This window comes from Alosa sapidissima, chromosome 1 (assembly GCF_018492685.1).
Source record: "Alosa sapidissima isolate fAloSap1 chromosome 1, fAloSap1.pri, whole genome shotgun sequence".
Lineage (NCBI taxonomy): Eukaryota > Metazoa > Chordata > Actinopteri > Clupeiformes > Clupeidae > Alosa > Alosa sapidissima.
This window is the reverse complement of record NC_055957.1, coordinates 18,489,433-18,514,413: the sequence shown is the minus strand read 5'-3', so window position 1 is coordinate 18,514,413 and position 24,981 is coordinate 18,489,433. Positions and strand designations below refer to the sequence as shown.

At 42.2% G+C, this 24,981-nt stretch overlaps 2 protein-coding genes across 4 annotated transcripts; one reads left to right on the top strand and one right to left on the bottom strand.

Annotated features, from left to right (window-relative positions):
- Positions 1-4,338: 4,338 nt before the first annotated feature.
- tmem134 (transmembrane protein 134) lies at positions 4,339-24,888 on the bottom strand. Of its 3 annotated transcripts, XR_006033809.1 has the most exons (10): positions 24,697-24,888; positions 23,380-23,636; positions 22,829-22,896; positions 18,706-18,792; positions 18,345-18,421; positions 18,097-18,141; positions 17,947-18,000; positions 17,541-17,673; positions 11,455-11,457; positions 4,339-4,355 (listed from the first exon to the last, which is right to left on the bottom strand). XR_006033809.1 is itself a non-coding variant. In XM_042102530.1 (8 exons), exons 2-8 carry the CDS (start codon positions 23,590-23,592, stop codon positions 17,591-17,593), a joined length of 627 nt encoding a protein of 208 aa, XP_041958464.1. In that variant the 5' UTR covers positions 23,593-23,636; positions 24,697-24,888; the 3' UTR covers positions 16,328-17,590. The 3 variants fall into 3 exon arrangements, 1 of the variants encoding a protein (XP_041958464.1); XR_006033810.1 differs by lacking the exon at positions 11,455-11,457 and having other exon boundaries at positions 4,343-4,355; XM_042102530.1 differs by lacking the exons at positions 4,339-4,355; positions 11,455-11,457 and having other exon boundaries at positions 16,328-17,673.
- frg1 (FSHD region gene 1) lies at positions 6,499-14,840 on the top strand. The gene is made up of 9 exons (XM_042102529.1): positions 6,499-6,632; positions 7,560-7,627; positions 9,008-9,133; positions 10,714-10,771; positions 11,060-11,174; positions 12,367-12,471; positions 12,988-13,079; positions 14,293-14,403; positions 14,671-14,840. The coding sequence occupies exons 1-9, from the start codon at positions 6,571-6,573 to the stop codon at positions 14,705-14,707; spliced, it is 774 nt and encodes a 257-aa protein (XP_041958463.1). The 5' UTR covers positions 6,499-6,570; the 3' UTR covers positions 14,708-14,840.
- Positions 24,889-24,981: the final 93 nt, after the last annotated feature.

The following is a 24,981-nucleotide window of genomic DNA, read 5'->3' as shown; positions in this document are numbered from 1 at the left end:
TTCTCTGCTATTTAAATACTTGACACGTTCCTATGGAGCCCATTGTGGTGTGAATGCTCCCCCCCTGCGTGCAGCATTTCACTCCTGTCCCACGGGAGAGAGGAATCTTCGCTCCACGGGGGAGCGCTAAGAAGTTCAAACTGAGGGAGCCATACACTGGATATCCTCCCGCCCCAACTCTTAGCAAAAAATGTTCCCTTCCACTAAGGTACTGAGGGCACATTTCACGGTAGTTTGTTGGCTGCACTCTTTCTCACACTCCCAACATGCTCCTGAGAAATGGCCCGAGCTTCTAAATGACTTCACCCTGCAGTCGATTTTCGGATCTAGGGCCTGTGAAGAGATGTAATTCTTCACCCTGGCCCAAACAGAGTACTACAGTCCATCAGCCAAGGCACAAACCCCATTACCTGCCATGGAAGTACTCTGTGGACAATACAAACGACTTCACTAAATACTTTGTCCATAGTGAAGTAACGCTAATGTAAAACACTGTCATGTAATGCATTTTCTGTGCACCATTTTGTGTGGGAGCCACTCTTTGCAGCCAGCTTACATTTCATTTAGACATACTAATTTAGCAGACACAACACTCCAAACAATACTCAAGCTTCAGTTCATCTGGGAGAGCAGCCTGGCTAACTTCAGTCCTCATCTCATTGATGAGGTGTGTTGTCATTGTCTTGATGTGCTTCGGTGTGTTGTCATCGTCTTCTGTGATTGGTTCCTTTGTTGAGGTGAAAACGAAGTCCATGGAATCCAGGCTGCCTAGCAGCGTGAATAAAATTGCGCGCAAGACAGCATGGGAAAACCCAGGCTACTGGGAGAGAGCATAAAGTACTAAATTCATTAAGTAAAACTGAGTACTGGGAGATCAGTCAAAGAAGTGCAGTTTTATGTAACAGCATTATCTCATTTGTATGTGCATTTTTAAATATATGAGGATTTGTCAGGCATGAATCACAGAGGGGTGATGAACTGATGGCTCATCTATCAACTGTCTGACTGCATCTTGACCTGAGTTCATATTTTGTGGACCTACAGCTCCTGTTTATAGCGCACTTCACCAGGGAGAGTGGAACCTCACAGGAAATGACACAATCGTCCCGTTTTAACCCAAGCCCTGGGGGGACCACATCTTAGATTTGGTTACGGGGAGTGGTCAGGAGTGTCACCGCATAGAGGAAGACATCAAAGACTTCCCCGGAGACTGCGTGTCTGCGACTTCAGTTTGTCTGTGTGTGTGTGTGTGTGTGTGTGTGTGTGTGTGTGACTGCAGTGGGTTTAAGTGGCGTGACATTGACAGAGTGCTGGAGTAACCGCACACCGCTGGGGCACTGAGAGCACCTGCTCCTCCCTGTCACTCACTTTTGCCCAAATTGCCCTCCGTATCTGCCGCGCCGCTGGCCTGACAGACACGCGCCCAGCCAGTCGGGCAGGAGAGGCCAGCCGGCCCATGGGCAGCTCCTCCATCACAGGGGCCCACTGGCGCGCTCTACAACCTTTCTTCAATTCATTTCCATTCATCATGCGCTGGGAGAAAAAGGCAGGTGCAATGTTGAAGGTGCAATTTTGGAGTTTTTGGATTGCATCCATTCATGTAAAAAATGAGAGGTTGCCAGGACTGCTCTGATGGTGGGATTTTTGTCAAATCTTTTAAGGGGGGGTTCAGCAATAATTTACTGTTAAACTTTTCAAAACCTTTCTGTCTAAGACATAAAGCAATGTCGAGGGTTATCTCACAATATTTACATTTGAATCCCATAAATTCAAGTTTTTTTATTTCTGTGCCACTGTCTCCAACAAAACACAGGCCTACAAGCTGAAAAACTAGCTATGTGCCCTTTCCATATGATTAGCATTTATTCATTTATTCTTGCCCTTTGGTGCCTTGTAATAATACCAATAATTATCTTTACAGTGTGTGAATATCAATGTGTGATAACACTCTGACACTTATTTGTACTCTTGGACTCAAAGCCTGAAATATATGTATGAAATATCAGTGACAGTGCACTACCCACTTTTCAATGTCCTTAGAATTCTAAATGGAACCAGAGTTACTGGCAAACATGAAAAAACAGGAAAAATGTTTGAACTGCAGAATATTTTGCTCATGATGCATGTTTGTTGTGCTCCTGAAAAAATGCATTTCACTCCACACCAGGGACGTCTGTAGTGGAACGTCTTGTTTGTAGTGTTGCTGAGGAATGACCTTTCCAGTTTTGTTGACACCTCCAGACTCAGTTGCCAGCAGTGCTGATATAACAGTCTGAGTGTAAACATAGGCCTGTATGTATGAAACAGCTATGATTTGTGTTGGAGCTCACATTGCAATGCTAAATTTGATGGTGGTCTGACTGCGCTTACGTCTGTTCTGAAAGCTGTTTACCCGTGCCAAATGTGGAAAAAGCGATATTGCCGAGCATATCAGACAGTATAAGTATAGTATATATACTACATATCAGACAGACTGATGGTTATCACCCGGAGCTTCCTCCAACACATCGCCAGTAGTTCCTGAAATTCATCTCACCGCACCAGCTACCACATCTTTGGTGCCACTAAGCCTGTGATTGGTGGAGCGTCTCTGAAAAGAGGATGCAATTTCTTTCTCTGAGGAGCTTCTGTCTTGATTAGTTTTTAGCCTGCCTCATTCCAGTTCAAAGGAGACACTCCTCAGATCAATTTCAGATGCCTTTCATCCCAAACTAGATGCCTCTTTGTCAGCAGGTTCTGTGTCGTGGGCTGTACTCTGTCGAGACTCCTCTTCTTTCACTGACAGCCACTATGTGCTCGGCATAATGCTACATCCCCTCTTCAGTGTTGCGACTTGCGAGAGGCAGATGTGTGGAAGTCAGTTCCACTTACCTCCATCAGCTCCTTCCATATTGCCTCTGTGTTAATGCTCATTTTCCTCTAAGCACCAGACATTGTGCAAGATTCATAGACCCTTTGTCTATAGATGTTTTGGAGATTGATTTGTTTGAACTATTTATTTTTGTTTTTTAAAAGTGTCTGCAAATGCTTATTTTCTTATCTGTTGGGAAGATCTCTTTTCTGCCTCAGGCTGCCATCCAGCTCTCTTGGGATGATCGTGTTGCGGGCCGTGGCGATGGCAGTGGAGGATGATACATTTTCCTTCACGGTTGAGCGGCAACTAATGGAGTGTCAGTAGCCGAAGCACAGGAGAAAGAGCCTCTTAACAAGGACAAGAAGGGGAAGATGCCGAACACAGCGATGGCAGAAAACATCAGAGGTTTCAGACTTTCGAGGATGCAAGCTTGCCACTTGTTTGGTTTGAACTCCGCCAAGATAAGAAGAGCCATTTTTCATTCTAGTTGTTCCACGCTTCTCTTTGGATCATGACACATCATGCCTAATGCTGTCATCCCACTCCTTGCTCGCTAATAGATGGGGCATGATGTGATAACTGTGCCCCTAATTAGGTCGGAAGCCCTCCTCTGTCAAAACAAATTATACTGGGTGTTGATGTGTGCGTTTTAGAAAGGGTTAATCCATCATGTCTTTGTTCTACCTTAATTGCACTCTGACACATTAACAAAACAATATCTCATCAACTTTATCAATAGGCCACGTGTTTGGGTGCTTCATACGCATCCGCGGAACACTGAGCTTGGCTCTGACTATCAGCGTCTGGTAGCATTTACTCGAAAGGGCAGGCCCAATCCACATGCCTCTGTCTCATTTGTTTTACTTGCCGGCAGTGTCAGCCAGTGATTTATGGCTTTTCATCGTTGACTTCCTGATTAGAGTCCTTCGCAACATAATGGCCGTCCATTAGCATAGGCGCTCTCTCTGGCCGCCACCTCTGCACGGAGGTGTCTCGGAGTGTTTTAGTCGGACTGAGCTCATTCATAAGGAAATGCCAGGGGAGTCAATGGGAAGGCCGTCTGTGAGCCTCGGCACCTGAGAAGTGAGGAGGTAATGGTGCAGAACTTTACCTCAGCAGATGTTAAGTGGTAATTGTGGTGTGTGTATGGGTGTGTGTTTCAGTGTGTGTGCTCACTATATGTTTGTTTTAAAAATGCCCTTTCTTCTGTCTCGCCCCCATGCTGTCTCACGAGCGCTTGTATGCATCTGTGATAAAAGAAAATATGGTTCCCATTAGGTCAATCTGCATTTGTGTTTAGAATCAATTTTGTTTTGACTGCAAATGTGTTTTATTAGTTGTATTAAGTACACATTTGAGGGAATTGAGAGGGAGATCTGTGTCCTGTCTGACTATGGTACATACACTAAAATAAAACACATGTACTACACACACACACACACACACACATATCCAAATACTAAATACACATGAAAATGCATATACTCTACACACACACACACTGGCACATAAAATACAGCTATGCATCCACACACACTGACTCTCTCAGTCTCACACTGACCCCCCCCCACACACACACACACACACATACACACACACTCAGGCACATACATATGGGCAGAGTAACACAGAAACATGCGCGCATGCACGCACGTACACACACACACGCACATGCACGCACATACACACACACACACACGCACACGCACACGCACATCCAAATGCAAGGCTGTAATTTACAGTAATTTGTTGGTCAGGGACAGCAGACACTGTGTCTGGGGAGACGAAAGCCAGACTCCCTCCTGTCCGCCAGCTGAGCCAGCAGACTGGCTGCCTGCTTCCCTCACGCCTCCTGCCAGCCTGTCACGGCTGCCTCAGTCTCCTCCCTCCTTCTGGCCCTGTTGCTGCTCTCTCCTCCCTTCCCTTCCCCTGCCGACCTCATACGGGCGGGGTGGGCGCATCCTGTGGCCTGCAGACCACCAAGGAAAACCTGAACAGTTTACACAGGAGCATCCTCATGTGAGTCACTCTCGTTCCAACGTATGTATTAGCTCATGGTACGGCAGCGGTGAGGGATTAACCCGTCTGATCCAAGGACCTTGGCCTTAGCTGCCACGGCACTGTAACTGAGAATCTTTGCTGACCATGTGTTGTTGTTGGGTCAGTGCACTGACAGGACTGGGTCCGCTGACAGGCCCTGATGTTTAGTTTTCCTGGGGCTTTGGGGTCAATGCTCTGTTTTGTTTTTCCTTGCCAGAGTCTTTTTCGGGTAATGTAAACCATGACTGTGCAGAGATTTGGAGGACAGGGTGCCTTTTTTGTTTGTGTTGATCCTTTGGTTGTGGTTTCTTCTAGCTGGGCTATACTTACAGAGCAGGATGTGGGGAAATTGTTTGAATTCCACTCTGACATTTTGTTGTTCTTGTTGTGGCTGTATATTAACAGCCAATACAACAATATGGTTTGATAGCACACAATTTATAGTGTGTTTTGGAAAAAAATGTCCATTTTACAAACTGCATGTAGACCAATCAGGAAGCTCATAGCCTTTTCATTTTTTTGTTTCTGTTCTGACCTGATACTTCCTGTATTTTGGTTGGTGTTTAGTTCTTTGCAGAAGCTTAGTCATATTGCCTACATAACGAATACTAATAGTAGGATATAGAGAACCAGCGGTATCCATTCCCAACCAATTTGTTTCTGTGATGAGTCATCATCATCATCATAAGTTCATTGATAGGCATATAGTATAAAGACTGCAACCTCCTTATCCTGCCTGAAGTATGATAAATAATTATTTATTATACGGCTCCTCACAATGCTAGTATAAACGCTCCATTGACTTGAATGAGATTTCCAACGTTCTACGGTCAAATATGTAATGCCGATCATTATCAGAAAATAAGTCCCGAAGGGTGAATTGGACCCTGACGCGCCAGCGTCAGATTGTAGCTTAGTCTTTTAACTAATGCCCCCCATCAAGCTTTCCTCAAAAGACTCCAATCTTTCAAGAATCTTTCCCAAATCTTGTCAAAGTTGTTTGGCGTAAAGCCATTAGGAGACTAGGGTGAGATAAACTGAATGGTAAGGGCAGTTTACAAAGATAAAAACATTACATGTTTTATTACGCTTCTGAACTGAAAATGTCCCCTGATTTTGTCTCAGAAATCTGGTCACCTCACCTCAGTAGCCTACTAACCCTACTGCACAGCATGGAGTGGAGAATCAGGCAGTGGATTGTGGTCTGTAGCAGACACCACCTGTCCACACTTCAGGCAAGAACATTCTGCAAGATGCAAAGTGGTGGTATGCCACTGCCAAAGGTAGCCATAGCCCAACCCTAATAATTGAATTATTCAACCCTTGAATTTCCCCTGGGGATCAATAAAGTATCTATCTATCTATCTATCTATCTATCTATCTATCTATCTATCTATCTAATTGTCTCCATTATTGCAACTAGAAAGAAACATTTGATGGATGTCATCTGAACTGGACTGAGTTTGAAATATTTCATGCGCCCACGGTGGGGATCACACTCCATAGAACCAATCTAAGAATAAATACTTTTCCACTACAAAAGTCCTCCCCCTGAAAAGTGCATTATCCGGGTACTTTTATTTTTCTATTTTACACTCCGGAAGTATAACGACTTGACCCGGTATATTTTTGTCACAGGAGGTCTGGTCTGGTTTAAAAGTAGGCTACGATAAAAAATGGCAGCGTATTCAAGTGTGAAGTCTACAAAGCTAGTTTTAAAGGGGATGAAAGATAAAAGGTAAATTGATAAGATTTTCTTTAATACCACTAGGAAAGATATTTGTACGACCGAAATATTGTCGCAGTCTTTTCTATGAGTTTGACGTTCTTCGCCAGATTTCTCACAATAACGTTTGCTACTAGGTTAGCACAGCGCATTACCTTTGGTGGCTACAAGCTTGCTGGCAACTGTTACTTGCTTGCTTTTGATTGTGTAGGCTTTGATGATACACAACGTAAACTCTTTACGTCGCGTTTCTTGCGGACCTCTAATAATGAGGTTAACGTGCACATTATCGTGTCTGCATTGACTTGGGGTAGGGCGACTTTTGTGTCTGTTGCTTCTTGTCAATAACGCCTGTTGACTTACACACAATTACATTTTTAAAGAATGGGGACAGTAGCGCTTTTCTGTATCCCCATGCATTCAGTGCACACTTGATGGATGCATTTGTCCATCTTCCCGACAGAAACGCAAACAGTCTAAGTAGCCTAATTTCAATTTGTGTCATGCATGCTTGCCAAATTGTTTGATTATAATATGCCCGTTTTCTCTTGTATTGTGGAGGTATCAAACTGAGAATGTTCCTCGAATAGTAATCCTTCATGTACAAGCCCGGGCAATAATTATGGAATCACCACTCTTGGAGGATGATCATTCAGCTGTTTTATTTTTTAGAAAAAAATACAAATCACAGATGTGCCTCAAACATATTCTTCTATAACAGATTCACATTTGTGTGTGTGTGTGTGTGTGTGTGTGTGTGTGTGTGTGTGTGTGTGTGTGTGTGTGTGTGCGCGCGCGCGCATGCGTGCATGCGTGTGTTTCTGTGTGATTCTATGTCTAAAGATTAATATAAGATATACACTATAAGTATAATAAGAATACTATTGGCAGAGTTCTACAAACTGCATTTACGTAACATTTCACTAACTTCATTTTCAGTAAAAAGAAGAAGAACAAAGATAAAAAGCGGAAAAGAGATGACGATAAGGAGAAAGAAGATGTTGTCGGTAAGTAAAGTCACAAAATGTGTGACACAATGTCACTAGTGAATGTGTTGCTACATATTGTTACCATATTGTATGCTTTGGCAACACTTTCTTTATGAATGGGGAAAATGCTTTACCAGCCTGAGGTGGTTTGCTTGTTGACCAGCTTGTTTGACCACCCTATGATGGTTGACCAGCTGAAGGTATGTTTTTTTTTACAAGAGTTTTGCTGGTCTAGCTGGTTTACCCGGCTTACGATTCGGTAATTCCGGTAATTCAGATGGTTTTGTTTGTCGTACCACCTCAACCTGGTCATTTTAGCTGGTGTTGTTGATCTTCCATTTCTGGTTTAACTGGCCATGCCAGCTTATGTTGGTCATTCTAGCAAACCAGCATCTTACACCAACCATGTCAAGCTTGGCAGGCTGGTTACCAGCATGACCATAAGCTGGTTTCTAGCTTCTTTTTTTTTTTTTTTTCTTCAGCAGGATGGCAATGGCAATGACGATAAAGCTTTTTGCATTGAATGGAATGGTGTGCCTGTTGGTCATTTTCTTGATTTATTGATTAGTTGTTTTGTCCATAAAATGTCAAAAAATTGTAGGGGGAAATTTAGATTTTTCATTGTTTCCCAAAGCCTAAGATGACGTCATCAAATAGCTTGTTTAGTCCGCATGTCAGAGATATCAGTTTAGCAGTTTGGAAGAAGCTGGGTTCAAAGAATGAACCTAAGGTTTTTGCCATTAGCTGGATTGCTGTTCTGATCAGATTTCAAAATGTGGTACCGTGTGCTATGAAAATATGAACTGTTAAGAGTTAAGAGGTACATCAAGCTTACAGGGCCACTAGCTTCTGAGTCACTTTGCTGCCTCTTATAGTGCTATTTCAGGCCAGAGTGTGGCTCAGACCCTAGAGTAATAAATAACATAAGGCACTTAAAGCCATTCTAGGAGACATGTTGAACACTGGAGGTTTTGTGTATATCTTGCACAGTCAGTGCATACCCTGGCCAAAAAGTGTGTCTCTTGTTGTTATTGGAAATTTATAGTTCTTAAGATTATTAGGGCAACAGCAATTAATCGATTAATTGTCAACTATCAAATTAATCACCAACAATTTCGGTAATTGATTAACCAGAGTTTAAGGAAGAAAGCTAGAATTCTCAGATTCCAGTTTCTTAAACTTGAATATTTTCAGATTTATCCTACGTATTCCTTTATAACAGTAAAGTGAATATATTTGGTGGGCAGACAACACAAGGCATTTGAGGATGTCATTATGGGCTTTGAGAAACTCTAATCAAGGTTTTTATTTTTTATTTCCTGATGTATGAGAAATGGCAAATTTGTAGGACATTACAGATCTCAGGAGGATGACCAGATCATCATGTTTCTTTTTAAGGAGGATGGTGGGCTGTCCACAGCATTGGGGAGATCACGGGCACAGTTGCCATAGAAATGCAGAGCAATGCATATGTGCATGCCCTTGACACTGGACTCTTCACCATGGGAGCACCTCACACAGGAGGTAAAGATGGCTTGTGCTGCTCACCTGAATATCCCTGGTTCTCTTGTTTCGCTTGAGATGATCATTAAGTGACTATTGTAAAGAACAAAGGATCTGATGGTAGTCCTGGATTATTTTCTGTGAAGAGCCAGGCATTGTAATATGCCTTGTTGCAGGCCCAGGGTGTGTAATCGGGAGAATCGGGAGATTTCCTGGTGGGCCGCTTCACTTTTGGGCCGGTCGGTTGTCGCCTGCCATGTGAGGGAGTCCTCACCTCCCAAAAAAGAGTTGGTTGGGTCCATATAGCCTGTCTTTTCCAAAAAGTTTTTGCAAATATTGATAACAAAACTGAAGCTTGATCAGTTTAGGCCTATGCGGTAAAAATTGTAGCCTCTGAGCAGCAGATCAACCAGTCGACCACTGAAAATGATGAGCCCGAAATAAGTGATGAGGAGGCCTTGACTACAAGAACAAGTAGAGAGGATAAATTAAAGTTATTTAATGTAAGAAAGAGCAATTATGCTACATGATGAACTTATATGCCTTGTTTGCTCAGACGAGGGTGTAGTAAAGGAGTAGGCTAAATCACCAAACAACAATATAGCCTACCCATGCAAAAAACATGTAGCCTAAACATTAGTTCAATATGCCTCTTTGTGGAAGCGTGGGATAGGCTACATTTCAAAGGCTTTCTTTCTGTTTTTGTTAACTTGTGGAATAGTGGAATATTTTTGTTAACTTCTCAGTTGAAGTGAATTATTATATAACCTTTACACATTTGTTGAACCATGGTACTAATACAAACTACAGGATAGTAAGAGCTGAAATGTTGCTTCATTTATCCAATTTCCACCACTATAGCAAACGTGGGCTGGTCTATAAGTCACAGTGTCTAGCACTTTATCTTTATTTTGTCTGTCTTTTCTCTTTCTCTCTCACACCCTTGCTTGGTTCTCTTCATCTCTCTCACACCATGTTATCTATCGTAACAGTTTTGTGGCCAAATTGGGCTGCAATTTGTTGGGAGCGTTTTAGAATCGTATGAAACACATTACCCCTCTCTCTAACCTCCCTGATTCCTGTCCTGCTGCTTTCTGCCTGTCGTGCTCAGCTGTGTGCGTTGCACACCACACCAACATCTCACCTCTGCTGCCCTCAGAAATCAATTTGCAATCACCAGAGCAGGGGTTAGCTTCCAGCGCTAATCGAGAGCGACCAGCTGAAACCATTAGGGTGTTCCTGCAGCACACCCTCCACTGCGTTCAAGAGGGCCATTTTCTGCTGCACCGAGCACTGCATTAGGGTTCACCACAGGAACCTGACACATGCCATGCATGCAGGAAGCTCCCTTTGTTTCATGCCAGGATATATTGAGCTCTGTAGAGTATGTGTCAAGTATGTATATGTGTGTCAAGAAGGGCACAGTAAATGTGCTTACGAGGAAGTAATCAGGCTACAGCAGTGCTAAATCGCTTTCGCGGCCATGTTGTTAATGTTAGTTTTTGAACAGATACACACTGGCATGATGGTGTCTGATTATATGCATGCTGTAATGGAAAACAACATGGCTGTGTGATGATGGTAATTGCTTGATGTTGCAGAGGATGAGGGTCCTGACCCACCAGAGCAGTTTACAGCCATTAAAGTGTCGGACAGCAGGTAAGCACACAGACCAAGACTCATGTCTGTATGTATGATGTATTAAAATGAAATTGCCTGGTTAAGTGAACTGTTCAGTGGCTATTGACGTAAGCAAGCAGGCACTGAACAGTGAATGTGTTGTGCGCTAATTAACCTGCTGGGCCTGTGGGTTAATGGCATGAGGAGAATTAGTCAAAAATGTATTTTGAAGTGTATGTATTCTGTTTGTTCCACTATTTAGCTTTGTTCCTGTCAATTGGCTTCATTAAAAAAACTCCCTGATGTTGACATTGTGTGCCCCTGTAGGATAGCTCTGAAGTCTGGCTATGGGAAGTATCTTGGAGTGAACTCTGATGGTGTGGTGGTGGGTCGTTCCGACGCCATTGGCTCTCGGGAACAGTGGGAGCCTGTGTTTGAGGAAGTAAGTGGTTCTCTGACATCAAGTATTTTTTTTTTTGTTAAACACATATTATGACTATACCACCTGAAAATGAATACGCGCTTATATTCCTTGCACCTTGCAGCTTTGGAATGAGTATGCGTTTGTACGCGTTTGTTGCAAAATGAGTACGCATGTGGAATGAGTACGCGTTTGTTGCAAAACCAGTCTGAAAACCCTCTTGTATTTATGGGCGCTGATGTGACGAGCTCTGTTAACCGAGAGGAACAGATTCAATGGCAGGCCTGGGATGCAATATGACCAACTAACGTTGTACAACAACAACAACAACAGTGTTCTCAAAAGCTTCAACCAGTATACAGCAGAATGACTGGCCTTTGCATGTATCAATATTATGCTTGACATTTGGGTGTATCAACATGGAGAACATCATCCGATGAAGAGAACAATCAAGCAGTTGTACATATCAGAATCATTGTATAACACACAAATGAAAGTTAACCCATGTTGTAAGTAATCTAGCTTAGCTAAAAGAGTTCCCATCTGGACAGCACCTGTTCTCAGTACATTGAGTAGGACCCAGTGTACTGCCCCACATCCATCTTATAGCAACACAGATAACACACAGATCTAATTAAATACCAAGACAATAAAGTGTGTGTGTGTGTGTGTGTGTGTGTGTGTGTGTGTGTGCTCTCATAAACAGAGAATTTCCTACTTCACCACCTTGAAATGTATGAAACTATATGAAGCATGTGTGATGTATGAAACTATATATTTTTTTGTGATTAACATTTTTTATTAGAAAAGAATGAGACGTTACATTTACAGTTACATTTAACTATGTATGAAACTATATGAAGCATTTGTGATGATGTATTAGTTTGCTGACAGTGGCATGCACTTGAAAATAAAAGAAGGAAAAAAAGGGAAATGACATAGAGATTAGATATTGCCTAATCAAGACCGGGGTCTTGAATCTCTTTTTGGCATTGCCTATTGTACGTGTTGGCAGTATAGATGGCTTTAACAACTGTTTAAGAGTTCGATTACTAACCTTCTTTTGGCAGGGGTGCATTTGTGCTCCAGTCGAGTATCAAATTGTCAGTTTCGAACCTCCTCTGTGCTGAATCTTCCTCTCTGTTAAAACAGAATGAGATTTGCTTTCGCCATGCTTGAATTGGTGTTTCACTTCTCTTGCTCTCCTCCTCAGGGTAAAATGGCTCTGATGGCAGCCAACAGCTGTTTCATCTCCTACAGCGAGAGTGGAGACATCGTAGCTCACAGTAAGACAGCCGGCGAGGAGGAAATGGTCAAGGTGAGACGCTCGCTGTCCACTGTCCACTAATTCCACTTCATCTGCGGTCCACGGGGCATGCTTCAACTTTGTTTTTGAAAACATTACCAAATGCATGCAAAACAGACAGATGCCATGCAAACATAAAGATCACTGCGGTCATTGAGATCTGCAGGCCTTGACCGTTCATGTGTTCAGCCCAATAAGGATGGTGTTTATCTTAAGTCGTGCTGGCGTTTGTAGCATTTGTAAATTACCCTCAGCCCTCACCACATACTAACACCGACAGACAGATGAGGCACCTTTTGCTATGTAATGGTTTGCCTGTCTCAGTTCAGGGGTTAGCACTAGTGGAGAAGCTGTGTTGCTGCTCACTGCGTGCTGTGCCATGTTGTTACTGGACTTACCCCACGCAGGGGTGAGATGGAACAGCACTTTGTGTGAGCGTTCCCCAGAGGGAATGGAGAGCACGTCGCCTGACATGGAGCCCTCTCTGCTTTTGTGTGTCCCCTGTCCTGTGGCTGCCCCGTTTGTCAGATTCGCTCCTGCGTAGAGAGGGAGGTCAAGCGGAAAGACGACATCGCCGACGAAGACCGGGGCAACGTCAAGAACTGTGAGCTCAACTACGTGTGAGTGTGTCTCTGTTTTTTCCCTATTCTATTGATGTGTGTGTGTGTGTGGTGTGTGTGGAGCTCTGGAATGGATTTCGGGGGACGGTATGCTCATTATGCCTCTCTGCCGGTTATGAGCCAAAAGCATACTGTTTTCTGGTTGTCCGCACGTGCCTGCCTCTGTTACAGTGTCATTTGAATTCTCCTGAGGTAGTTGAAGGATATTCACCCAATCTGGCATAATCTCTATACAGGCTAGATGAACTGATGAGGGCAGGTGGAAGCATACCAATCGACACTTTGTCTCAAGTTTTATTTATCTGTGAGCTCATTCTTTTAGGCCACATTATTTTTCTTTTTGTTGTCAGTTTAGTTGATAATAATTTCAAATATAATCAACTATTATTCCAGTTTTGGTTAAGGTTTAAGGATACTCTCTTGGGTGAAGTAGTTGAGTTGAGCATGCTTGTAGTCTTGCCACTGGTCTGAGATTAGAGATCAGTGCGCATGGGTAGATGGGACGCAGATGCAGGGAAGGCTGTTGTCATGAGATATTAAAGTTCCCTTCTCTGCCTCTGAGCGGGCTTGTCAGTCACCGCTCCCATTTTTAAAAGGCAAGGTCAGTGTGCAGCGGCCGAGAAGACTGTTGGATATTTGGGGAAATAAAACGGCACTTTATGTGATGTGACATTTCACGAGGGCCACGTCAGAATGGTGTTCGTAGTAGGAAGTGGTCACATTATGTCCATTTTTGTCAACAAGACTGCAAGCGTTTGTGAGGCCCACAAGTTGTTTGTTTGTACGGTGGGGAGGAGTGACAGGCGAGGTAATTGCTTTACGCCAAGCCAGATGACTTAAAGTGTTGGGAAAATCAAACATTTCCAGGGGCCACCTAAATCAATGCCCTCTGCTTCTTTGTGGCATTTAGTGAGTGAGTTGAAATAAATCACATGGCTTTGCTTGTCAAGACAGTCACTCAGTTTGCCCCAGCAAAGTGCACATTGACCTTTCAGGTCTTGCCCCACTATTAATGCACCTCCACGTCTGCATTGTAGACCTGCCCAAATCTGACAGGATTCTGACAGCTGACTGACTTTCTGTCCTTCTTTCCTTCCTCCTTTATAAAAGTGTGCCGAAAAGAGCAGCCCTATGTCCCGTACGTGCCTGTGGGGGTGACCTTAAACTTTATCTGTGATTTTTTTAATTTTTTTTTTTTATTAATTTTTTTCAGAAAGAAATTCCAGAGTTTCCAGGACCGCAAGCTCAGAGTGAATGAGGAGGACAGCGGTAACCTGAAGAGAGCCAGAACTGATGGCAAGTTCCATGAGGCCCTGCTAGACAGGTACGGGGGAAACAACAGAGATGACATTAACCCTTAAAGGTGTAGGTTTTTGAACGTTCTAAGTTCCGCAACAATTGAAGGTTCTAAAATTCTATGTTGAATTCAATGAACCCAGATATTCTTTAGAATGTTCAGTTCTCAACATTCCCGTCACACCGGGTACTCCTTTAAGGGTTATAAATGCCAGGTTACCTTTGGTCCTACTCCAAAACGTTTTATTTAAGTAATGTGTAAATATTTCCTCTAAACTTTGCTTCATCCTTGCAGGAGAGCCAAGATGAAGGCTGACCGATATTGCAAATAAAAGAAAAAAGAAGAGAGCATTGGTGAATTGAATCCATATTGTTTTAAATGTATATCTGGAGAACTTTTTCTTTTTTTTTTACTGAAAACTGAATTTATTTTAATGTCTTTTATTAAACACTTTGGACATATTGTATTTGGACAATTATTGAAAATCTTTCTATGCACATTCAACACTACATAAGACTGGGAAATATGAAGGTTCAAGGCATGAAGATGGGTTGGGCAGGGTTTCTCAGTTGTGCTCCTTGAGCTCTCTTGCCCTGGTTACCTACTTTCAGTTCCTGCTGCAAGCACACCTGATTAAAAATCAGCGTCATCTAAATGGTCTTCATAGTATGTCCAGCTAATCAAGAGGCCTGTGTATGAGTTTGGTCTGCAGAGCAGGGACAGATGGGAAATCTATAGGGCAGAGGAGGGGGACACAACCCCTGATGCTCACTCCAGTTTGGTGTATGGGGGCATCTCTACCTGGACAGGGCTCATTGAAATTCCTCAGTGTGTGGACCATGACTTAAAGGAACCGTATGTAAGAGATGTATTTCAATTAATCATAAAATGGCCCTGATATGTCACTAGACATTAAGAAATCATGTTCATTTCAAATACTTATATCACTGACAACAGTAGTCCGGCCAGGATATTGTAAAAAGAAATTAAAACATTTGCAGCCCTCAACTGATGTTGATGTTGTGTTTTGTAATGTCATGTTGTGTTTTGGCCTGATGCGCCACCCTCCACCTATGTACTAACTAATCACGAACTCAGTAGTGTTTCGGGGGAGGGGATACACTGCTCTACAGTAATTTGAAAGTGATTGCAGTACCAGTTTTGGCCACAATCTTACATATGGTTCCTTTAATATAAAATGACCAGTGATAACATTTTCATTTGTTTATTTGCAATGGGTCTTTATTACTCATGTTAGTGATAGTTTTGCTAGTATGTGTCTAGTTAGTGTGCTCTGTTCAGCCAGCAGGTGGCATCAAATATCTTCATGAAGTTCATTAAGTGTCAGTACACTGAGATGTATTCCCAATACAAGGTAAGATTTTTCCCCCACCATGTTTGCTCATTAGGGTTTGTTTGCCATCTTGTCATTGGTCAGAGGTGTAAAAAGACACAGTTAAATCAATCATCTTCATATATAGGAAAGTATTTACTTAGCAGTCAACAATGGTGTCTTGTAAAATTTAAATCCGTATTTAGTAATGTAATCTTTGACATATTGCAGAATTTCTGGTTGGGCTGGGAATTGTTTATCTGAATTCATTTTTACAGGGAGTTCTGCAGAATTTCAAAACGGACGCACAACCACCATGTGGCCTTTAGAACATTGTGTTGATATAACACTAGGTTGCCACAAGGTGGTGGTATTGCTAAAGCACAAAACAAAGGCGATATCCCCACATTTAGGAAGCACTCTAAAATCAGATATCAGATTAACAGCTGTCCTCAAAAATGTTAACATAATCACATATTGTGTTAGTCAGTAGAGTAAGAGTTGATTCATTGATTTGAGGTTACCAGTGGACTTGACTTCCTATACCGGTCAAATCATAGTCAAGGTCAAACAAATAACTATGGCATCCAATTATCACAAATTACAACAAAGGAGATGTTTGGTTTCAAACTGATAAAATCACATTTTTTTTATTATTGTCAGCATAGAGAAATGCATAACAAGACTGAAATGGAATGTCCTCCAGGACTTTGGACATCTGAGGCACCTCCTAGTATTTGTCAACTGAACAGGGGTGTGTTTCCCAAAAGCATAATTGCTAACCTGTTAGCAACTTGGTTGCAATGCAATTTCCCATTGCCAACAAACTAACAAAGTTAGCAACTATGCTTTTGGGAAACACACCCCTGAACTATCCAAACAGGGTTCCACAGCAGAAGCACAGAGACATAATTTAAAGTTGCACGAATGAGTTAAAAACATAATATAGGGCACACAGATAAATACAAAGTGAGATTGCACAACATTTAAGGATGGCAAGTGGCTTGGTAAAAAAAAAGTTGTTAAAAACATACATAAAGCAATTGTTAACTACTATAAAAGCAACATAATTCTACATAATTTAAAACAACATTATGACACTTTGAATTGAAATTGATATGGGAGGCTCTCAATGTCATAGAGGCCTGTGCATCAGATGTTTGCACTGAGATACATTGTAATCGATCATCACATCACTAAGCCACCCTATAAACCGGTCACTAAGCCACCCAAATCCATCAACTAAAAGACCTGTGGATGACCACAGGATTTCTACCACTTCTCTCCAACTACTCTTCGCATGTTGCCATATTTCTTAAAATGTCTCTTTCAACAAAAGTCTACTGCCCTAATAAGGCTTGATGATAGCTGTTGTCAATTACCATTGAATTCCATTTAGAAAAACAATCACAAAAAATATATACTTTAACATTTTAAAAAGAAAACAAAAACAGCACGTTTACAGGAAGACGGATATTTGATTTGTTTAATTATTGTAGTGGGTCTAAATCCCACATGTATGGCACTATGGCATGCATTGCTGTCTCCTGTTTCTTATCAAAAGGAACATTCAGAGACTGATTTTAAAAATATTTGGTGAAAAACACATATTTAAAAATGGTTGTCGCTACAAAAACAAAATCATGATAGATGAGTAGAAATTGTAGTGTCACAGATATTTAAAAAAAAAAAAAATCAATATACAAGCACTAAAAAATCCTTCCCTTCCAAATACTTTGCTGGAAGCATGCAGATTTGCACAGTGGTTCTGTGTTAGTAGTGGTAGTTCATACAACAGTGGGATCCCTCTCTCTCTCTCTCTCTCTCTCACCCAATAATTGGGAATTTTTTGGCACAAAAGACAAGCAAACTGAAATGAGATCACTTCTCAAAGTACGGCAGGTAGAAGAACTTGAAGCCTCTGCGCCCCTGGACAGCACAGCTTATGTAGATCACATGATACACTGAGGGAGGAAAAATACACACTCAGTCAAAGATAAGACCCAAGAAAGGTTACACTGAGATAGCCAAACCACAAACAGTCTCCTATTCAGATCACAGAATGACCACACATGTAACTATTGTAATACAATCCAGAAAGAATTACAGTCGAGTATTATCACTGGACAAGTCCATTACAAACACAATGTATGTTTGTATGTGTGTGCAATGTGTATATATGCCTTTCAAGGTGCCCAGGGTCACTTAACCAATAGTTAGACAGATGGAGCACATACCTCCTGGAATAAAGAGTAGGAATCCAGGAACAAAGAAGATAGCGCTGGAGACTCCTGTGGTGAGAGAGATCAGAGGAGACCAGATTAGAGACCACAGATGCCAGAGCAAAGAGCACAGCACACGTATGTAAATAGGAGTCCGCACTTTACCTGCATCTGGGTTCAACTGTATGACGATGCCGGTGAAGATTAGGGCTGAGGAAGGGGGGAGACAAAGAGTGGCATGTTGGGGCAAGGCTAAGGGCAGCTACAACATTTGCACACCATGCATTGATAACTGCTATAGAAACCAGAGGAGTAAGTGTTGCAACATTGCTCTATAGTTCATAGTCGGTGTGCGAGGTGGTGGATTGCTGGGAGTTTGAGAAGGTTTGTTTCTGTCTTGCTGGATAACTCACCCACGCCAGTGATGAGGAGGAGGAATGAAGCTAGAACTATCCGCCTGTTCTTCTTCACAAGAGGGTGAGATGTCCAACTGGCAGAGAGAAACAGAGAGACAAGGAAAAAATGGATAAATTAAAAATATGGAGCTCAGAGTCTATCGGTGCTATGCAAGGACTATGCTTAAGAGTTTATATACTACATGTATACAAATGTTAATTTGTAGTAAGTATATAATAATAATGATGATGTCTTTACTGTGTTTTTTCTGCATTAACCTACAACATGCCAAACATACTATGATTGAGCAAAATACACTGACTGCCCACTGAGTGCAAGTGTGTGTGTGTGTGTGTGTGTGTGTGTGTGTGTGTTTACCCGCAGCAGCGTGCAGGAAGCTGTGTGACAGAGCTGAGGGTACTAAAGGACCACTGGGAGCTGCAGTAGGAGAGGGTGGCCGGGTCACTGTGGAGGAACAGAGCAGGAGTCAAACTCTTGTTAAAGGGACACCAGGCAAGCCTGATGCTTTTTCTCTACAAAGCTCCCCCTAGCGTCTGTACGTGTTGATACGTGTGCGAGCCCTCGCTCGGTCTAAAGTTCTTTTCCTTTTCTTTGCATCTTCCGTCAAGGGTCTTCGCTGCTTCTTTGCCAGCTCTGCCATTATACACACGTTTGCAACAATCGCTAGCGTTTCGTTAGCCTGCCTCTGTGCTGGGGATGCAGGATGTAAACTGATCCTGCTTCTCGCGATGTCTGAGACTTTGTAAGATTGAAGGTCGGCGGGTCGGATACACCGAACTTGCAAGCGGGATATTCTTCCTACAGGCAGTAGGAGCTGGCGAGAGAGTCTTCATTCGCCCTGTAATGAGTCATTTAACCATATACCGACTTACGAAGATGATTCATTAACACAAAAATGTTGCCCGGTGTCCCTTTAACACTCACACTGGACAAGAAGCAGGAGTCAGACTCTTGTTAACACTCACACTGGACACAACTTGCACCACTATGCCACTTTCTTCTTACTTAGGTCAAACAGAACTACCCAAGCCTTTTATTGGCCTGAATTTGCACTAGTATTTTTATTGACTGTCTATGCACAATTTCAACCACATTTTGCTGCTCTTATTTTTTCATTATTATATGTGCCCTCTTATTTACTTACTTTTTTATTTACTTATTTACTTACTTTTTTGTTTACTTGAATGTTATGTTTGTCTGTGGACCTAAATTGGTAAAATATGTCTTGTCTTCACCGTGGGATAGTGAGAAACGTAATTTCGATCTCTTTGTATGTCTGGAACATGTGAAGAAATTGACAATAAAGCTGACTTTGACTTTGACTTTGACTTTGACTTTGACTTTGAGAAGCAGGAGTCAGACTCTTGTTAACACTCACACTGGACAAGGAGCCCTGGCGCCAGCCAGCCCACTTCAGCAGTGCATCTCTAACTCAAAATACCCATCTCATGGTCAACAGTAGAGTGGAATTACTCAACTTGCTCCTGCTGTGCATTCACTAACAGAAGGACCCTTCAGGCTAGTGGTTTGAAAGGGTCATTTCTGGCTTCCCATTGTCAGCATTAGAGTTTGATGTTTTACTGAGGAAAACATTTATGTTTTTAGGGATTGTTGTGGACAGCCTTTAGGACTTTACAGATCGCACATTACTCCTCTTGGAATGTTTTTTAGAGATAAACATTAAACCAAAAAGCTACAGCTAATATTTGCACAGCCTGATCCAAGTTGCTTCATATTTCAAGATCAAACGTGTGCTGCCATTGATTGTGAAATACCCCCAAAACATGTGAGATTCAAAAATGAATATGTGATGACTTGTGCCAATGACATCTTAGTAGACGTCAGAGCAGCAGAGGGTAAAGCATAAATTATGAGTTTTCACGTCAGTGTTCACAGGAATGGCAGACTAGACTATTACACAGGCAGTCCTCAGACTTTCATTTACTGCAGGAGAGGAGGGAGAGTCTGTTTTTTACAGCACTGTTCGGACTCATGACTCAGTAGCCACTTGCTTCGTGACAAGATTTAAGGCGCACAGCAGATATGTATAAGTATAAGTATATATACTCTTTTGATCCCGTGAGGGAAATTTGGTCTCTGCATTTAACCCAATCAGTGAATTAGTGAAACACAAACAGCACACAGTGAACACACAGTGAGGTGAAGCACACACTAATCCCGGCGCAGTGAGCTGCCTGCTACAATGGTGGCGCTCGGGGAGCAGTGAGGGGTTAGGTGCCTTGCTCAAGAGCACTTCAGCAGCAGCCCACTGGTCGGGGCTTGAACCAGCAACCCTCCGGTTACAAGTCCAGAGTGCTAACCAGTGGCCCACGGCTGCCCCAAATTACTGAATTACTTACAAGATTACTGAAGCCCCTCTAAACTTCAAACAGACTTTTCCAATATTTAGTGCGGGGTGCAATTTTATTGTATACTTACTTTAGGTTGTATAATAGATTGTCTTTCAGGAAAAAAAAAGAGACATCCCAATAGAAGTTTTAGGCTTAATTTTAAATGAATGAATAGCTGATCATTTACATCACATAAAAATTATAAAAGCCTATCATAACCATTATGACATCAAAAGCAATGCCATTAAATAGTAAGTAAACCTCATGGTTTCAAACCCAGGTTTAGGCAAACAGCATGTCAGGCCTTGAATACTCTACCATGGCAAGCAGCTCCATAAAATTGGTAGAGAGAGACCAATCAGATAAGAAAGACGAGGGGGGGAAACTACAAAAAGGCCATCACAATCACAAAGTGACTGATGCAGAGGCCACAGAGGCAGGCTGATATATAGGACAGATAGAGAGGGGGGGGGGGGGGGGGGGGCAGATAAACAGACCTTGACGCATAGACAAGAAAGCATGGCCATGGACCATTATAGCCAAGGGGTATGTATTCCTTACAGAATACACAACAATCTGCCCAACTCAATAAATATAAACAAAAAAAAACAAAAAATCACATAGACTGACTGGCTCTGAATGACAAAAAAAAATAAAAAAGGACTGACGCATGAAACAAGACACAAAAACTCTAGCACCCCCCACAACAGTAGAGCAGTAATTACTACACACACTGGCTAATTAACACTAGCCAATCTTGCCCTATTAATGACCCAAAAAAGCTAAACACAACAAAAGACAACATATTTTGCACAGTGGGTTTTTTGGTCAGTTCTTTCCTGACTGGACACAGCCTGTCTGCCTTGGCAGAACTGTGTTCATACAGCCTTTAAAATGGCTTCAAAAGGCAAGAGCAGAAAATAACAGCATTCCGAAGCCATGTCTAACGCGGCCAGCAGAATGGTGGCAGCTAGAGGAAGCACACTAACAGAGTAGGATGGAACCCAGGAAGGAAGGCAGCATGAGAGGATGGAGTGAAATGGTCAGGGAAGGAAAGGAAACGAATGAGCACGCAGCCTGCTGAGAGTGACACCCACAGAGGAGCCAGCCTAGATGAGATGAAGGACTCCCAGTCTGGCTAAACAACCCAGCTCTAGTCGGTAGCCCAGACTGATGCCTAGAGGGCCTACATATAGATAGAGGTGCTATTATAGAATATTTAGGATCAGTAGCGGTCCCTCACTGAGTGATATTGAGGGTATTATAAAGTCATTTTTGTACCCAGCTGGCGCCGATCAGTATTTAGTCTGTAAATACTACAATAGTCTATTAATGTTGTGCCAATATTTTAGGTCTCCATAAGATATGGACATGATGATATTAAAGATCAAACAAGGTGTGATTTAATTCTTTGGTCATTTTGATGGGACAAAAATGGTATTTGAAGCTAGTAGGAACATGAAAATTGGAGCAAGAAAAAGCTTAATGTGTGATCATGTAGTGTACAAAGAGCCAATGCTGTACATTCATAGATAAAATACAGAATGTTAACACTGTTACACCTGTGTATAATATTTATATTACAACACTGGCATTGTGTACACTACATGCTTAAGTTACTTCCATATAGATGTTTATGTTTCTACTAGCTACCCCACATACGATTTTAGCAACTCCACAGCACAGTAGAGCTATTCTATTACATGTTGAAAACTGTGAGTGACACTGTTTACATGTGAAAAGTTAAGTATTTTAATATTCTGTTCCAGCTTATTTGTGAACTTTTTGCATCTTGGTCGTGGCACTACATAGGAATAATAAACCCCTTTAAACCTAATAAAACATCAGGCATGAGAAAATGCTATTGTGCCATCCGTACATATGAACCTCAGACCTGTGACATCTGACGAAGGACAAAGGATAACAATGCTGAGAAGTCAAAGCCGACATGAACAAAGCAACCCTGTTTTGATCCTTATCATGGTTGGACTATGCCCACAGCACTGAGAGCTTAATAGCAGGAGGAGCACCAGCTTTATTACACCCTGTCCCTCTCACAGCAACATACACCACACAGTGCTGTAATAATCACACAGATCACACAGGCACCAAGCCTCACTGGAACAAACCTGATTTTGAAGAAGTTGTTGAAGGTGGAGCCACCACTGTTACCCAGGCCCTCTTCATTTTCCAGATTCTGACCACAGGGGAAAGAGAGGAGAAAACATCAACAAACTAAATTACTGAATAAATACTTCAAGGACGAGATGAACATGGTCGAAGGCAGAGAAATGAGTGATGCACTTGAACCACAAATACAAGAGACAGGAAAGAATGGACACTATACTAATAAAGGAGAAACAGAATTTTTGAGTCTATAAAACACAACTTTTGTATTGTCTGCAAAACTAGGGTTTAACTTCCTTAGAGAGATGTCTTGGTATCATCACAGACTCAGCACCTTGTATGATATTGGCGACAATGTATCGGTAACATTATCAGAGCAAATTACACTACAGGTTTAGGGATGTATCTCGTCACCTGACTCCCCCCCCCACACACACACACACACTACATGTCGACTTTTTTTTTTTACATTTCATGTAAATGGTAGACTACCGCATATCTTTTGCGATCTGTTCTGAAGTCAGTGACCGAGGGAGCTCACAGACAGACCTACCTGGTATTTGAGGTTGCTGTGCTCAGGGGAGCCAGCTGCGGTGGTCGGATGAGTCTGTGGCTTGGTAAAAGACAGGGGGCCAAATGTCATCTCTCCATCTCTCTCTTTGTCTTTCCCTTTCCATCCTTCCAGGTCTCCTTCTGGACCGACACTCTCATCCTCATCCTCTCCCTCCAGCACAAATGCATCATCAATGCTGAACTGTGACGCCATGGTTGTGCCTCTTCAGATCAGGAGGCTCAACTCATAGACACGCACTGTGAAATGTACAAATGACAGATGAAGCCAACAGATGAGGGCTGGCAAATGGCCAGTATGGTCAGTTCACATCCCAACTAGCAGGTGTGCACAGGAACATAATCAATAACCTGATTTACAAACAACAATTTAGTTGCATGAGATATGTTCGCTGAGGATGTGGATGCTTTGTGCGTGGACTGGCAGTATTTAGCACTAGGCTACAGACAGTGTGGGTCAAATGACTCATCTTCGGCTGGCAAAGCTACTCTTTTAAAGAGACACAAACCTCAAACTTTGTTTATTAGGTTGTTTGTTATACTGTCCAACTACTATAGGCCTAATTTCTTTCTCATATGATGCGCACGACCCACTACAAAAAAAGGCTCGCCTGAGTGAGTGAAACCCATGGTCTGCATATGGTTGCATCCCTGGCTCACAAAGTAGGCTACATGAATAGTATTTGACTTATATCTCATAGCTAATTGAACCCTGCTCATAACTGTGTGTACCGTTAAATATCTATTCATAACTATCTAATTAGACTGAATCATGAAAACATCATAAACAAGTGTGCGATCTTGGGATGCAAAAACTGGAATGTTATGCTAACGACACGCAACAAAAGGCAGACAGACAACTGACGGAATTTAAGGGCGAGTCGAGCTCATAGCTGGCTGGGTATTCATCAAAATAGACATACAACGTTAACGGCAATAATATCTGATGGGTTGCGGTTGGCTAATTTGTTTAACATACGATATGTCATAACGACACAAGTTAACGTTAACTGTAACCAGTCTTTACGGCTCTGGCTGGAACTTAACGTTACAACAAATATTGGTCAAATTAAAACGCTCATGAATCATTCTAAAGACCAAGACCATGGTACGTTAATGACTAATCATACAATTTGACAAAATAGATGAACATTACAGGAATCCACGGTATTTCTAGTGTGCTACATTGGCCTATTATCACGGTAGCGTTGTTTTCCCGTTGAAAAAAAAAAAAGTTGAACGGCTAGCATGCTAACTAGCTTGCACTGTGATTTTAAAAATACAAGTTCGTTTTACTTACTTTCAATGCGTTTTTTCCTTGATTAGATGCACTTCATCAGTCCAGATTGGCCTGCATTATTATTTCAGAGTTAAAACCTACTCATTGGCTATAAATCGATTCGAATCTTTCTTTGGCTTAGGAGCGCACAAACTTCCATAAACTTTGTAAAGCCCGACTCATTTCCTTCAGCAAGCGGCACTTGGCTGCACATGACTACAACACTCATCAGCCAAGCTTAATCGATTGCTGCTATGCAATGTCGATCTGCGATACCAGAGCACATTTAGGCCTACTTCTAAATTC

Bases quoted from the DNA above. Each gene is read 5' to 3' on its own strand.
- frg1 (XM_042102529.1), top strand. From the start codon at position 6,571: ATGGCAGCGTATTCAAGTGTGAAGTCTACAAAGCTAGTTTTAAAGGGG. The intron at 12,472-12,987 runs GTGAGACGCTCG...CCCGTTTGTCAG, and splicing joins GCGAGGAGGAAATGGTCAAG to ATTCGCTCCTGCGTAGAGAG. The intron at 14,404-14,670 runs GTACGGGGGAAA...TCATCCTTGCAG, and splicing joins CATGAGGCCCTGCTAGACAG to GAGAGCCAAGATGAAGGCTG.
- tmem134 (XM_042102530.1), bottom strand. From the start codon at position 23,592: ATGGCGTCACAGTTCAGCATTGATGATGCATTTGTGCTGGAGGGAGAG. The intron at 18,001-18,096 runs GTAAAGTGCGGA...CTCTCACCACAG, and splicing joins ACAGTTGAACCCAGATGCAG to GAGTCTCCAGCGCTATCTTC. The intron at 17,674-17,946 runs GTATGTGCTCCA...TTCCTCCCTCAG, and splicing joins CCTACTCTTTATTCCAGGAG to TGTATCATGTGATCTACATA.